Source organism: Diospyros lotus, chromosome 1, assembly GCF_014633365.1.
Source record: "Diospyros lotus cultivar Yz01 chromosome 1, ASM1463336v1, whole genome shotgun sequence".
In the NCBI taxonomy this organism is placed as follows: Eukaryota; Viridiplantae; Streptophyta; class Magnoliopsida; order Ericales; family Ebenaceae; genus Diospyros; species Diospyros lotus.
The window spans coordinates 23,246,849-23,262,825 of NC_068338.1; the positions used below are offsets into that span (position 1 = coordinate 23,246,849).

The 15,977-nt window shown below is 35.8% G+C and overlaps 1 protein-coding gene and 1 long non-coding RNA gene across 2 annotated transcripts; both read left to right on the forward strand.

Moving 5' to 3' along the window:
- The first annotated feature begins 2,831 nt into the window (after positions 1 to 2,831).
- Positions 2,832 to 3,956, forward strand: LOC127810647 (F-box protein At5g46170-like). The gene has a single exon (XM_052350261.1). The coding sequence runs from the start codon at positions 2,832 to 2,834 to the stop codon at positions 3,954 to 3,956; it is 1,125 nt and encodes a 374-aa protein (XP_052206221.1).
- Positions 3,957 to 12,594: 8,638 nt separating this feature from the next.
- LOC127790238 (uncharacterized) lies at positions 12,595 to 14,278 on the forward strand. The gene is made up of 4 exons (XR_008020742.1): positions 12,595 to 13,046; positions 13,158 to 13,277; positions 13,369 to 13,554; positions 14,070 to 14,278. It is a non-coding gene; the product is annotated as an uncharacterized LOC127790238 (long non-coding RNA).
- The last annotated feature ends 1,699 nt before the right edge of the window (positions 14,279 to 15,977 follow it).

Genomic DNA, 15,977 nt, shown 5'->3' on the forward strand with positions numbered 1-15,977 from the left:
CATAGCCCGACAAGTTGGCTTCATATTTATTTGTGAGGTTTTATGGAACTTATGCACTTTTGCATGCATCGAATTATGACTTGAGAGCAGGGGAAATTGATATTGATAATGAAATGATGCCCTCTTGCATGTATTGGTTGATGGCTTACAAGCCTATGAGAATTGATAATGACATTGAAATTTTATGCATATTTGCATATTGATACAGGGTGACATGATGTATTAAGTTGAATTGATAAATTCATGAATTATGAATCTTGTATATAATTGTGGAGTTCTTGATTACTCTTCTTGGTGTCATCATATTCTTGGATCCTATATATTATTCTTTATTCTCGAACTTGCTGAGTCTTGTGGCTCACTTGATTTTCTTGGCCATTCCAAGTAAATGTAGGACTATTATTGGGGGCGAGTCCAATAGGACTACAATCAGGAATAGTGATGTACGGAGACACGTCCTAACTTTAAAGATTATAGTTAGTGATTTGGTGAGATTTATAACGATAAGGATTTGTTATGTTTATTGACATTTGAGCCTCTTATTATATTATATGGCCATCGAGTCTAGAGTCATGAGATATTAAGAGTGTAATTAAATCTTATTTAATTTTCGCTGTTAGAAATGAAATGAGTTATAATTTGAGTTCAGTTTTGTTCCATATCTTCACTGTAATAACCTTCTTTCGAATATTCGAAAGTGGGCTTACAGTTGCCTCACCACCATCACTGTCATTGTTGCTGCCTCCTTTCTCCTTTCCTTTTGCTGTCACGTTGCCTTTTGCACGCTGGTCGCTACTGCACGCAACCCTCATTTCTTCTCCTCTCCCCTATCTTTTCTTCTTCAGCAACCTTCTCACCGCCTTTCTCTCACTACCGCCTCACCTCGGAGAGGATGGATGCAGTGACAACAATGAGATAACGAGGCGACGATGATATAGTGGCAATGGCGAGAGGGTCGGTAGTGAGAACAAGGGAAGGGGAGAGAGAAAAAGAGAAAGGCGGAAGAGAGATGAGAAAGAAAGAGAGAGAGAGAGGAGGGGGGAAGAGACCCCCCAAAATGACTTTTTTACCCCTCGAAACTAGCAGAGGGTAAAGTTACCCTCACTAAATAGGGTGCACAAAATTGCACTCCAAAATTTCTCTCTCTTATCATCCCTCATCTCTTTCCATCTTCTTCTCCAATAACCGTTTTTCATCATCGTTGCCTTGTCTCGCCTCTTGTGTGCTGACCTCCGTTGTATCCTCCCTCTCCATAGTGAGGCGAGATGTAGCGACGATCAACACGTGAGAAATGAAGGGGTGAGGCGGTGAGGCAACGAGAGACGAGGCGGTGATGAGAGAGAAGGTGATGGTAGAGATAGAGGATGTAGCGGCGAGAGGTGAGGTGACGGTGACAGTGACAGCAAGAGAAAAAAAGAGAGAGAAGAGAGAGAAACATATGAATTTCTTAAAAAAATAGATTTTTAAATAACTCCCCCCCCCCCGCGGCGGGGGGGCGGGGATTACGTTAACCCCGTAAAGGGGGTGAACAAGTTGGCACCAAGTGGGTATGTTTATATTTTGGATACCAACCAACGGGAGGTCTCTGTTGGCTTGCGGCAACTGCACGTGAATTCCATGCGCGGCTGTCTGTGTCTATGGGGATAAGGTCGTCGCCACCAAGGAAACCCAAAATCCTAACCCTACGCCTACCTCTTTTCTTTTTTAACAAAGTCGGCTCGGCTGCCTTCCTTAATGGTTTAAGCCTACCAGCCAGTAGTCCTCAAAAGTCCAAACCCGTGAAGGTATTGAATCCCTATTCTGATGCCTAATAAATCGGAACTGGGATGTGGACCCCACTCTTATAATAAGAAGAGTCAGTAAAACAGGGGATTCGACGCATGTTATAACTTAATATCTTTCTTAACAGCTAAGATTTGAATCGAAGAGGAAAAGAGTTAAAAAGATGTCAATAGTAAAAGTTAAAAGTTTATGAATTAAAAGAAAAGTTGCTAGTCGAATCATGCTTAATGAAAACGAGGAGTTGGATAGAATTGAATAATATCCATTATATCTCTTCAATATCTATCTAATTTTGTCTATAATGTGATATCTCGTCTTTGTGTTGGATTGATCTTATTTTTTAATGGATTCGGAGGTCTTCGTCGGCCCAGTAGCCACGCATGACTCTTACCTTTGCACCACTATTACGCTGCCCATGATAGAAGCAATGCAGCATGAGCTATACTGTCTTGTCTTGTCTTGTGTTTCTTCCTGTACATGTACTCAATGCCAAGAGAAAGAGAAATGGGAATCGACTTGCAAAGGCCAATATGGGCAAGTCGAGGAGGGCAACGTGTGTGGCTTTGACAATATCTTTGGCTGATTTTTCATGAAAAAATTGAATATGATTTCATATTTATGCCATGAAAAGGAAGGAAGGAGTGATTTGAGGATATAAATCGAACGATCAGATAGATGAATAATGTATCAGTGAGTTTCGAGTTGAATTATTACCTTTACCTCTTTTGTGATATAATCAAAGATGCCAGTACTAAAAAGACCGTGGAAAGACCCTCGTTCCAAGTAAGAGACCGCCCAAGTAGGGTAAGAGTGATTGAATGTGTTTATATTTAATCAATTAAAGCTTATTCAAAGTCAGAAACTAGTAGTAGGCAGCATCTAGACGTTCGTGGTCCAGTCTCCGGCCCTGCCGTGTACTCTCTCTCTCTCTCTCTCTCTCACCGTCGCCGCAACTTCCTTGCGTCTCTGTTTAGATTTTTCTTGCTTTAACCGCCAAGCTCTACCCTTGAAAAACCCGAATTTTGTTCAAGGCACGCAATAGAGAAAAGATGGATTTGGGGCAAGGAGGAGGAGGAGAAACTGACCAGTTCGATCGCTTACCCGATGCTCTTCTCCGCCTCATCTTCAACAGATTGAAGGATGCCGAATCCCTCACCCGATGCTCCTTGGTCTGCAAGCGTTTCGCTTCCGTTGTTCCTCAAGTCGACGCCGTCGTTGTCAGGCTTCCTCCCAAGACCAATAACCGCTCTCATCGCGATCGCGATCATCAGATTGTTCAATCCGGCGGCGGATCTAGAAATCGTTTCAGGAATCTGATTCGTAGAGTCATCACGAGGCCGCTGCTGTGTCTTCTTCAAATTATTACTCTTAAATCCTCCTCGTGTCTCCCCGAGGACGACGACGATTATTCTTTGTACTATTCGCCCAATCAAGTTTTAAAGAACTTCGAGGAAATCCGGCTGTTGCGAATTGAGCTTCCCGGACATGTCGGCGAGATCGGATCCAACGCCGGCGGCGATTCGCTGCTCCGGTGGAGAGCCGAGTTTGGAAGCGAGCTCGAGAGCTGTGTGGTGCTCGGAGCCAAATCTCTGCGCAAGCTTTCACAAACTCCAAAGAACACCGGCGAACAACAGCAGTTGCTGCTGTCGGACGATGAGCTGAAGCTGCGAGTGGTCTGGACGATATCGTGCTTGATTTCTGCGTCCTCGAGGCATTACATGCTGCAGGAAGTGGTTTCGGAGCATCGGATGCTTCAGAGAGTGGTGGTTTCGGACAAGACTAACCAAGGGAGGCTGTGTATGAGAACCAGAGAACAGATTGAAGATCTGAGGAGCAAGCTTGAAGTCGAAGAGCAGGCGAATTCGACGTCGGATCTGTCGCCTGCGCCGGGAAGGACGCCGGTACCGGCGCTGATGATGAAGCTGTGGTATGTGCCGGAGTTGGAGTTGCCGGAGTCGGGGCGTGTGATGGAGGCGGCAACGCTGGTGGTGATAAAGCCCGTCGTCGGGTCCAAGAAGGTGGAGAAAGATCGTGATCTGGTGCGGAGAGTGTGTAATATGGAAGACGAAGACGAAGAAGAAGAACATAACGACGACGATGCGGCGTTCGGCGAAGCCGTGAGGGAGATGATGAAGAAGAAACAGTCGTATACCCTGGAGATGAATTCGTTTTGAAGTTCGTTGAATTCTTCAATGTTAACAACCTTTCCGTTTCTGAGTTTCCATCAGATAATTTTGATCGCCGGAGATGCTGCCATTGCCGGTTCAGTAACCGATGACGACATGAATTCACGGGGGGGACATACCGTTCGTACTCATGGTATGGGCCCTTTCTAGTTTTCTAATTAATTTAGGGATTTAATTTTAAATATTTTATTTGTAATCATATAAGACATTTTCATTACTATTAGAATTTATTGTTGTACATAATAGATAACATAAAAGTAACTCTAAACTTATTTTGCTCTCAAGGTGACTTGTACCAATACTGCCATAATGAGCAGTAAATGTAGGGTTTGATTGTGTGCATTATGGTGGGACCACAGTGTTGGGTTCACTTTCTTGGTAATGGATTAATCTACCTTGCTCGGCAGCCTTACGAAGAGATTGATCGAGCGGCATAAAATGACATAAATGTTCTCACCTAAATCATAAATTTACTTTTTCTATCCCCATCTCTTTTCTTCTTTCATGATCTCCTCTAGCAAGCGTCAACCGTTGTTGCATCACTCGATTGTCTCATAACGATGGTCGATGAAGCGACGAGACGAGACAGAGAGGCAAAGGTAGCCAAGCAATGCAACAGCGGTTGACGTTTGTTGGAGGTGACTATGAAGAGGGAGAGAGAGAAGAAATGAGGTAGGGGTAGGGGCAAGGGAAACAAATTTGTAAATTAAGTGTGAGCATTTTTATAATTTTTGTGCCATTCGATGAGTCTCTTGGTGAGGCTATCAGGTTAGAAGGGTCCCCGATAATAATTACACTCAAATCGAATATTTTATGAAGGGCACTTATGGTAATACTTAAAAGTCAAATGAGTTATCAAGCTAATCACTCTTCTTTTCTCTTTGACCCAGGAAAATAAAAGTAATAGATTTGTAATTGGTGCCATTCTAAGAAAGGCAATATAGAAGATGCCAACTTGGGTTAGATTGGTAATCAAATATAGAAGATGTCTAACAACCACATGGATCAGGTGAACTACGTACATGCCCACTAGATGCAGAAATAGGGTGAGAAATACATACAATAAAACTATGGAAAACCGTTGGCCAAAGGCGTCTTCCATCAATGCCCACCCACATGGAGGCCAACATCATTTGTAGTGTCAAACCTTTATGTTGGAAAAATCATACCCACGAGGTATATAAGTATGAAACAATATAATTTGAATATAAATATAGACCGTTATTTAGTTATACATTTAAAAGTAAATAAATATTCAGAACGAACATCCTAACATGTCTAGATATCTATAACTAAAACTCAAGGGAAAATGTTCAACATAACAGACAAAAAGAGCAAAACATGAAAGAGATGTTGGGTAGGTGTGTGTGAGTGTAAGTGTATTTGGTTTGGATTTATTATTTATTTGTTGCAGAAATTTAAACAGTTGGAGTATATTTTCTGAATTAAATATGAGGCTTTTCATTTGCTCCAAGAGTCACATTTTTTAATGATTTCATTTAATTGTTGTATTGAATTTGTGACTGTTGAGAGCTTCCGTTGTAGCTATAAAAGGTTGCCAAAGTCTCATTCTTCATTATCAAAATATTCCAACATTCTCTAGTTCCATCTTATGTCCGCGTCTATCTCAGAGAGCAAGTTCATTTATTGAGTTTTGTCAGCTCCGACCGTTTGAGGCCATCGTTCTGTTAGAAAAACCGTTTCATCTCGCTAAAACTTTCATTGTAGTCTGTTAGTTGCCAGTTACAGGGCAATCTTGCTTTCAGGATAGCGTTAAGTCGCGACTTGATCTATTCAACTATAAAAGGTTGCCAGAGTCTCATTTTTCATTATCAAAGTATTAACATTCTCTAGTTCCATCTTATGTCCACGTCTATCTCAAAGAGCAAGTTCATTTATTGAGTTTTGTCAGCTCCGACCGTTTGAGGCCGTCGTTCTGTTAGAGAAACCGTTTCATCTTGCTAAAACTTTATCGTATTCTGTTAGTTGCTAGTTACAGGACAATCTTGCTTTCAGGATAGCGTTAAGTCACGACTTGATCTATTTTATCCATCTGATCCAACTATCTTAGTTGCCTTCAACTTGGTTTTAGTCTTTAGTTCGCCGTCCTTGATCTTCAAACTGCTGCTAATATTTATAATATTGAGACGTTGGTTGGTTATTGTTATAATTGTAATATATATATATTCTATTATTGTTACGTACCTGGCCATAGACCAACAAGAGAAACATAGAAGTCACATGGCCCCCAATCCTACCAATTCATCTGGATCTACTTTGAATGGTTTCGCATGAACACAATCCAATGATGATTTCTCTTCTCTTGCAAAGGGTACTCAATTTTCATCCTATTAAACTTGATCGATCAGACAATTAGAGCCTTTGATCTAAATAGATTCATTTCTAGACAATCTCCTGCCAAATTTCTAAGAATTGAAAATTTTGATGGCAATGTTGAATTGAAACTAAATTAGGAATATCCATCACTCTTGGATCAAATCTTATCACTTCCTTCTTAATTGTTTGTTTTCTACACTAACCAAGGAAGTTCTAACTCGGGTCGTTCCTTATGAATTTTCATTTGATTTGTGAATTATATTGAAAAAGTAATGTTATTTATCTAGACGGAAGATATCTTTAGTCTAGTTAGTACATTTACATTAAAAAATAAAAAAGTACATGTGTTTATGTTTGTATTATACCTTTTCATTTTTTAATAAAAAGATGCAAACTTAGATAAATAGCATTACTCATGTTAAAAATGTTATATTTTTAAGTAGTGTTTGTTAACTAAAATATAAACCGAAAAAAGTGAGATATAAAAAGTATCCCAAATATAAATATTTTTTATTATATTTGTTAAATTTTTTAAAAAAAAGTCACGTAATTTTTTATCCTAAACTTTCAAAGATAAATTTATCCTTTCTCTCTCTTTAAATAATTTATCTTAAACTTTACAAATAAATTATCTTGATAGAGGTTTATCTTACACATTTTAACAAATATTACCTTAATAATTAATAGCTAATAATTAATAATCCCTCAGCTTAAACAATAATTTAGAAGAAATCTAAAGAAAGGTTCAATGTTAGTTATGGACTATATCTTGAAAATCAGGATCATAGGCCATGCTATCATTGGTTTGGATTCAAATATGAAAGCAGCGTTTCAATCATTACTTAATTATTAAATGGAAGACGCAGATCTTTAAGACGTTTAAGTTGCGTTTTCTTTTTTATTTTTAACCCATTTTGAATTTTGAATTTTTTAAAGTATTAAAAATATATTTACTTTGCTATTTTCAAAAATAACAAAACATTTCTAAAGGAAAATATTTTATTATTTTAGGTGTTTTCAGGCAAAGTACACTAAAAACACCCAAAACACAAAAAACACATAGCCCCCCCCCTCGATCTCACACAGACCCAACACTCTTATCTATTTTCTCTTTTTTCTTCTCTCCTCTTTCTTCGGTCGTTGACCTCCACCACCACTGCCATTGACTGCGCCTGCCACCAGTGGTGCGAGCCACCATTGATTGCCCCCATTGCTTTTAAGCTGATTTTGTCTCATCTCTCATCTCTTTCCTTTCTTTTCTTGATGATTTTTGGGTATGTTGGTCAATAAACCCTTGGGTGTCTGGTGGTTGCCTTTGATCGCCAGAAACAATCGGCCATAGTGGCTGGTGGCAATTGTTAGTGCGTTTTTCACTTTCTAGTTCGTTTTTGTATATGTTAACTTCATTTGGTTTGGAGTTTCTAATGGTAGGCTCTGATCGACCGGTGATGGTCATCGATGATCGAGAAGATGCAGGGCGTCGGAGAAGAAAAAAGAAAAAGAAAAAAAAGAAGAAAAATTTATTATTAAATTTTGAAAATAAAATTATATATTTATTTAAAATTTAAAAAATGTAATATATCTGTATTATAATTAAAAATATATGATAACATACAGTATATTATTAAGTGTATAATTTAATATAAATTATTGTTAAAATATATGTTAATAATTTATTAATCAAATTTATTATTTTATTTTAATAATAGAATTTTATTAAAAAGAGTTAATTTTATTATTTAATAATTAAATTCATTGAATAAAATATCATAAAGTAAGTTTTTTTTAAATTTCAAAATAAACACATTTTCTAGTTTTTTATTTTAAGAAATATTTTTTCAGAATGACAAAAAAAAACGCGTTTTTAAAAATCTTAAAACAGAAACTCAAAACACAAAATTAAAAATAAATTCAAAACTTAAAACTTAAATATAAAAAAAACCCACCTTAAAATTTGTTCCTAAACCATGAACAAAGGATTAGCCAAAACACTTTAGATGGGTAATTTCTCTATCAATCTTATTGCTAATAGTTCAAATATGGTCTCAAGTGGAAATAGAGGTGGAAGAAGGAGTAGGGTAGAGGTGGAGGAAGCTTTTGGTAACAAAAGATATATTTTATCAATTATATCATATTTTATAATATTTTAAAAAATAATAAAATATAAATTCATATTCAATTTATTTTTATCATTAAATTATATTAAACTGACCTAAGTTTTTATTATTGAAATAAATTTTCATCAAATTATCAAAAATAAGTGCCCTTTCATTTTTCTATTTTCGTTATTACTGAAATGAATTTGTAGAAATTAAACAAATTTAAATGAATTTATAAAGCTTTATAAATTAAAAATTATTTAAAGGACTTCAAATCAACCTTTAGATCTCAAATTCAACTTCTATTGCATGTAAGATTTTCTTAGGATTTCTTTTAACTTTTTATTTGATTGATATTTATTATAATTTAATTATTTATGCTCAATGATTTAATTGATTATATTTTTGAAAGGTACTTTGTACCCATAAAAAATGTATTAAGGGTAAATTGCAGCTTAAGCTATTGTAGTTTAAATTATTCGTAAGGAGATGTTATGTGATTTAAACTTGAGGTCACGATAGTCATTATATTATATGTTATTTTGATGTTGTTAGATGATTATTTAATTTCATTAGGCTAAGTGTCAAATTGACTGCTATGCTTTAAGAAAAAAACAAATAAATCACTATATTTTTACACTTAGGGAGCATTTGGTATAGGATAAGTTTTTAGATCGATTCATGAGAATGTTAAATTGGAAATCTATATTCCCATGTTTGGTATAATTTTTTAAAAAAAATAAAATAAAAAAATAACATTTCTTAATTTACTTTTAATCAACTTTTACACAAAAAGATTTTTATGAGATTGAGAATCTTGGATTCCCATGAATTAGAAAAAAAAATAATAAATAAAAAGATTAAAACACCTCTTATTCTCTTATAAATGATTATCTTCGCCATAGCTTGCTATGCTTCTCACACGTCGCAACCCTCACAGTTTCTTTCTTATGGGTCATAATATTTTATATACTAAAAGGAATTTATTATTTTTAAACAAAAAAAAAAAATCAAACAAGTCTAATTTTAAAAAAATAACATGGATTTCAAAGAATGTTGTATTTAAACTAAATATAAGAATGTAAGATTATCAAAAAAGAATATTAACATTTCTAAAAATGTGTAAAACTAACAAAATATAGAATTGCATAAATCCTAGAAATCAAAGATTTCCAAAAGCATTTTCAAGAATCATGAATTTCAAGAATCTAAACACTTCTCTTATACCAAACGCTCTATTAAAGTCATGCTAACCATTATGGTAGATGTGATGATTAATGATTGTATCATCAGTTATGTGACGTCTCTTCATTGGAGGGGGCTAAGGAGATCATGTACCATTGTCTCATCTGCCTAGCACATATTCTAATGAGAATGAGACACATGACCGGCACCATTATTAATCATAACTCTTAGCATTACTCATATAATAACCATATAAATTGCAATCACAAATATATGAAACATTATTTTAGGAGTAATTTTCAAACTAAGGTTTAATAAGAAATATATTAGTTAATATTGTTAAAGGTTTGATTTCCTGCTCGCGTTGGGCATTTCTTATCTTGCCTGACGTGGACGTGTCACCCCCCCCGCCCCATGTACAGAACACCCCATTCTCAACACCCCCCTTGAACACGAGCAATTCTACATTGCCCGAATATCTCATACGGAGAGTTTACTGAAGCCAAATTTGCGCGATATCGCCATTTTTTAAAGCATTTCGGAGCAGGTTTTATCAAAAAACATGCCAAGATTTTATCAAACAAAACGAGCATCATTCTTCCTTCTTCAAGCACAGCCTCCTGAGCAGAGTCTCCTTCCTCCTTCAAGCACAATCTTCTTCCTCTTTCTTCCTCGCCGATTATCTCTTTCTTTCTCCTTCTTCCTCGCTGACAGCCTCTCACCACCACCAATCTAAAATCTCCACCAGTTTACAATCGGACTGCCTTCACTGCCACCTGCCATCGCCGCCAGTCATACTGCCTTTGCCTCTACTCACCATCAACAACAATGTCAGACCTATATAAGATTGGCCCCTAGTCTTTTAGGTTTTCTCTAGGGCCTTGTGTTTTGTTAATGGATTTCATTAGCTGTTATCTTATTTTAGTTACAAGATGCTTGGTTAAATGTTAATAATGGCTTTGTTATGGTTTAAGCCCTTGTTTATTATTCAAACATTTCAGTAAGCAGTAAGTCCACAAGCCATGTGAATTTAATTCATTATACATATAAAATTAACCATAACAACTCAAGATCGTCAAATGATACAAATTAATAACAGATTTAATACAAATTAATAACATATTTAAATTAACAACTATGTTATTAATCTGTTATTAGTATTTTGATTATATTTTTAGTATAGAAGTTATGTAAGAATATTTGTTCATATTTTTGAAGGTAGTCAGTAAACGATTTGAACCAATTTTTTGAATCATAAATTACTTTGATCAGATTTATATTTTGGTTTATGATGATATGAGTTTTTGAATTAGACAGATTAAATTCTTGATTTAAAATTCAATAGGCTAATAAATTTGTCTCTTAAATCAATTTCTGTATGTTGACGAAGAGAATGCATATCAGAGGCCAGGGAGATCGTGTCTACGGTTGGGATGAAGTTTAGGGACCATAATAAGAGTTTTGAATTTTACAAAGCATATGCTTATAGTGTGAGTTTCCTTGTTAGAAAAAAAAACTTCAAAAAAGGGTAGTAATGGGTTGTTGAAATATATGACATTTTCTTGTAGTCGAGAAGGCCTGACAAGTAGTGATACAAATAGCTCGTTTAAGTCTCAACCAACCAAAAAAATAGGGTGTTTAGTTAGATTGACAGCTGCAATAAATGTGATAGGAACATGGCATGTTACCAAAGTTATTTTGGAGCATAATCACAAAGCAAGTCCTTCAAAATCCAGGTTGTATCAATGTAATCTACAATTGAGTGAACAGGTGAAAAGAAAGCTTGAAGTAAATGATATAACTGGTATTCCAATGCACAAAAATTACAATTTAGCAGTCGTTGAAGCGGGTGGAAATGAGAATCTATCATTTGTTGAAATGGACTATAGAAACTACATTGATAAGATTAGGCGATTAAGACTTGGGGAGGGAGATGCAACTGCGATACAAGTCTACTTTTAAAAAAAGCAAGCACAATGTCCTAGTTTTTTCTTTAGTGTGGATTTGAACGATGAGTGTCGACTGAAGAATGTATTCTGGGCTGATAATAGGTGTAGACAAGCATACACCGAGTTTGACCATGTTGTGACATTCAATACCTCGTACTTGACAAATAAGTATGACGTGTCGTTTGGCCTTTTTGCTGGTGTGAATCATCATGGACAGTCAACGTTGTTTGGTTGGTTTAGTATCCAATGAGGATACTGAGACTTTCGTTTGGTTGTTTAGGACTTGGCTAGAGTGCATGGAAGGTCAAGAGCCCATTGGTATAATAACTGATCAGGATAGGGTAATGCAAAATGTCATTCAAATTATTTTTTCGAACACGTGACATAGATGGTGTTTGTAACATATACTTAAGAAGTTGCCTGAAAAATTTGAGGGCCACCTCATAAGGGTTCAATACTCTCGGTTGTGCACAAAGTGGTCTACGAATCACAACATCAGGAAGAATTTGAACAGGGTTTAGGTTTATTGATTGATATGTACACATTGCATGACAATGCTTGGTTGTCTGGGCTTTTTAGAGAACGAGGCCATTGGATACCTTGTTATTTGAGAACAAGTTTATGGGTTGAGATGTTAACAATGCAACAGAGTGAAAGTATGAATTCATTTTTCGATGAATATGTGAAATCGAAACCTCGTTGAAGTTATTTGTTGAACAGTATAAGCAGGCTTTGAGGTGTAAAGTTGAGAAGGAGTTCCAGGAAGATTTTAAGTCATATTCACAGATGGTACCATGCGCAACTAGGTACTGTATGGAGAAACAGTTCCAAGAGATTTACACAATTTCAAAATTCAAAGAATTTTAAGTAAAGCTCACTAGAAAAGTGTATTGCGATATTATCTCTACCGAGGTTGACTATATTGAATTTAGGTCCGAAGTCCAAGAAGATATCATATTCAATGAAGCAAATAAGAGAAAGAGGTTTACGGTTATGTTTGAGGAGAGAAGTGTCACATTGTTTGCAGCTGTCACTTGTTCAAGTTTCGAGGGATACTTTGTAGATATGCTCTTTCAGTATTGATTTGAAATGATATAAAATTTATTCTTTATATCTTGAGGAGATGGATGAGAGATGTGTATAGAGCATACACAAGGGTTAATATCAATTACAATGGTTGAGTTAGTACTCTTAAGCAGGTAATATACGATCAATTGCAAAGTTTATTTACTAAGGTGGCAAATTTGGTAATAGATGATGAAGAATGCACCCATGAGTTCACGGAGTTGCTCAAAAATCAACTGAACAATCTGACCATATTGATATCGAGAAGAAGTTGTGGCAGTAATCTCCTTTCCCAAAGCAGTGTTTAAATCTCCTCTGATTGTGGCGAAGCTGGAAGGACATCATCCAATCCTATTTTGGATTTGTAATGCACAAAAACAAAGAGAGCTCCTAGAAAACTTTGTCAAAATGGGTCATTGGAAATGAGTACCAATAAACGCAAGGTATGTTTACAACTCTATTTTAGTTATCTATTATCTACTAAAATAAATGAGTACCAATAAATGTTCGCATATAATGACCCATACTGTTTTTTTGCATATGTAACTTCAAAGTCAAGCAAAGGAAAATGCCCAATGGAAAATAATGCACAACCTGGTCAAGCTCTAATACAAGTAGCAAAAGATGCACTAAATCCCGTGCTAACCCCACTCACTTACTCATAACAGTTGATGGTACGTGATTATTTGATCGTATACTTATATATTATATATTATACTTTGTCATTTTTTGTAATTAAACTAAAATTTGTTATCCTCTTTGCAGGGTGCTAACTATCAAGCTTATGGAGTGAATTGGATACCGACTTATGGACTAAGTCAACCATTTATGCCAACCTATGTGCTACAATGACGTCCCGAGGAAGATGAGGTGGGGATAGAGCTGATGAACACCGATTTGCTCAAATAGAGGTTGCCTTGACCAAATTCCATCAAAAGAGAAAGGAAAGCGGTTTGTGCTTTAGTCATATCTATTATTTTTGCTCTTGCATTGTGGTTAAGATCGCTAGTCTATATTGGATTAAATTGGTTTTCTAATTAATTTTGCAAATTTGTTTGGATAGATGTTGAAATACATGTCAATGATGTCATGCCAAAGTCTTACACGCTTGGAAACCAATTTCATACATTTTTTGGCATATAAATAGTTGTTAATAAACTATTTTTTTAATTTAATTTAGTTAAAAAACTGTTGGATTCACAAAGTAAATGTTATCCTTCTGAATTTAATTTAATTTAGTTACATCACAATGCTAACTATTTTTTTTTTAATAAACTATGTCAATGGGTTCACATCACCTGACATTACGTCATACTGCTTCTAAGTTCATTAATTAAATTTTTTTTCCTTATCTTTTATTTCTCTGTTGCATCAGGCGTTTGATATTTCACTCTGATACTGTCTTGATTCAAATTTAGAGATTGAAATTTTGGTTAACTTTTTATCTTGGTGTGTCATCACTACAGTCACAAAAGATATGAAGATAGTGGCAGGTTGTGAGGAGGATTGTAACAGTGGAGGTGGGAAGAGATCTGAAAATGGGTTAATTGCAGCTGTGCTGAAATGATTGCCATGAGGGAACAAAAACGAAACTAAATTTATTTTTTTATTAGAATATTGTACGTTCTGAAAAATAGTTGGTTAACTATGTTAAAATGATTGTTACGAGGGAACAAAGATGAAACTAAACTGAGTTTTTTTCATTGGAATATTGTATGTTCTGAAAAATAGTTGTTTAACTGTATTGAGATGATTGTCATGAGGGAACAGAATGACATGTGAGTATAATGAAGTAAAATTTAGTGCCAACTTCCATGATTATAAGATACATAATGAAGACAAAGAGGAAGTAAACTCCACACAATGTGAACAACTACAACTAAAATTACCCCCACCTACAACTTTTCTTTCCTTTTCCCATGCACAGTTCCATTACCCTTTCGAATGGTTATGTTAAGAGATATCTCCACGTTGTCTTCATCACTTATCTGTGCACACATTTTCAACAGTCGGGCCAAATCTTCAGTGTCGGCCTTATTGCTTGATTTATTCGAGCCATGTCCACTTGATTCCCCTTCATCCCACTTAAAAAATTCACACTTCTTATCGCGAGAGAAGAACAACCTCTCTCGATTCGGTGACATCTTCTCCACCTCTATCCAACTTACAAATCCTTGTCCACAGTCTGGGCAACGCCGTTTTTCGGGTAATCTAACCAGTGCCCCAACTGTCTACAACTGTGGCATATTTTGTTGTTCTTTCTCATAATTATGGTTCTCATTACAATTCTTGATGTCCAAAAAGATAAACAATATTTATTGACTCAAAGTAATCAAATCAGCAAACAATCTACTAATAGAAGAGGAGTCGATGTAAATAATCTACCCAACAAATTCACTTGTTTTCAATTAGAGTGTAATTTTCAGGCATTGGCAAGGGATTGATATAAATAAACAAAATACCACCAAATTCACTTCCCTTACATTACCTTTACATTCACTGAAAACAAACCCCAACTTGGTTTATCATAATGTTCAACAAATATGCGCGTGCAAAATCTCTAAAACAAACCCCATTGATATCACTTTGTGTATCATACTATTTACAGGCTATTAATATAGTATCAAAACAAACCCCATTGCTTCTTAAACAAATAAATACAAATAACATGTGAAGGGTCGTCGGAGAAATCAAACCCCATTGTTTACAGGATATCACTTCTCAAACAAACCCCATTGCTAAGCACCATAGTATCAAATCAAAAGCCAAACAAATGACATTGTAAACTAGTGAGAGCTATCAATATAACATGTGAAGGGTCTGAAAAATTAATCGACTAAGACAAATACAAATAAAATCAATCGGCTGAATCCTAAAAATTACAAATATATAATAACTAAAATTACAAATATATAATAAACAACTCACATCGGAGGACTAAGGATGACTAAAACGCTCTGAAGGTTCACCGGAGATGCTCACGTGCGTGTGAGGGAGAGAGAGAGAGAGAGAGCGACTTCCGGAATGAGCCTTTGGGTTGCTGAAGAGGGAACGAAGCTAGAGATATCGACCATTAGAACGAGTTGAAGGCACTCTGGAGGCCCGATGGCATGTGAGAGAGAGAGAGACGTCGTTGCTGGTGAAAAATGTCGACAGTAGGAGGAGACGCACATCAGAAGTGGAGGGGATGCACGTCACGGTGGATAAAGAGATAGAAAGAAAAAAAGAGAGAGAAAGTGGACAGAGGGAGAATGAGGAAGAACTTGCAGCACAACCTTCAATGGAAAATTTGCAATATTATTGAAGGGTGAGGGGCAATTTTGTTAGAACAATTTGGCTTCGGTAAGCTCTCGATATGAGATATTCGGGCAGTG

Bases quoted from the DNA above. Each gene is read 5' to 3' on its own strand.
- LOC127810647 (XM_052350261.1), top strand. From the start codon at position 2,832: ATGGATTTGGGGCAAGGAGGAGGAGGAGAAACTGACCAGTTCGATCGC.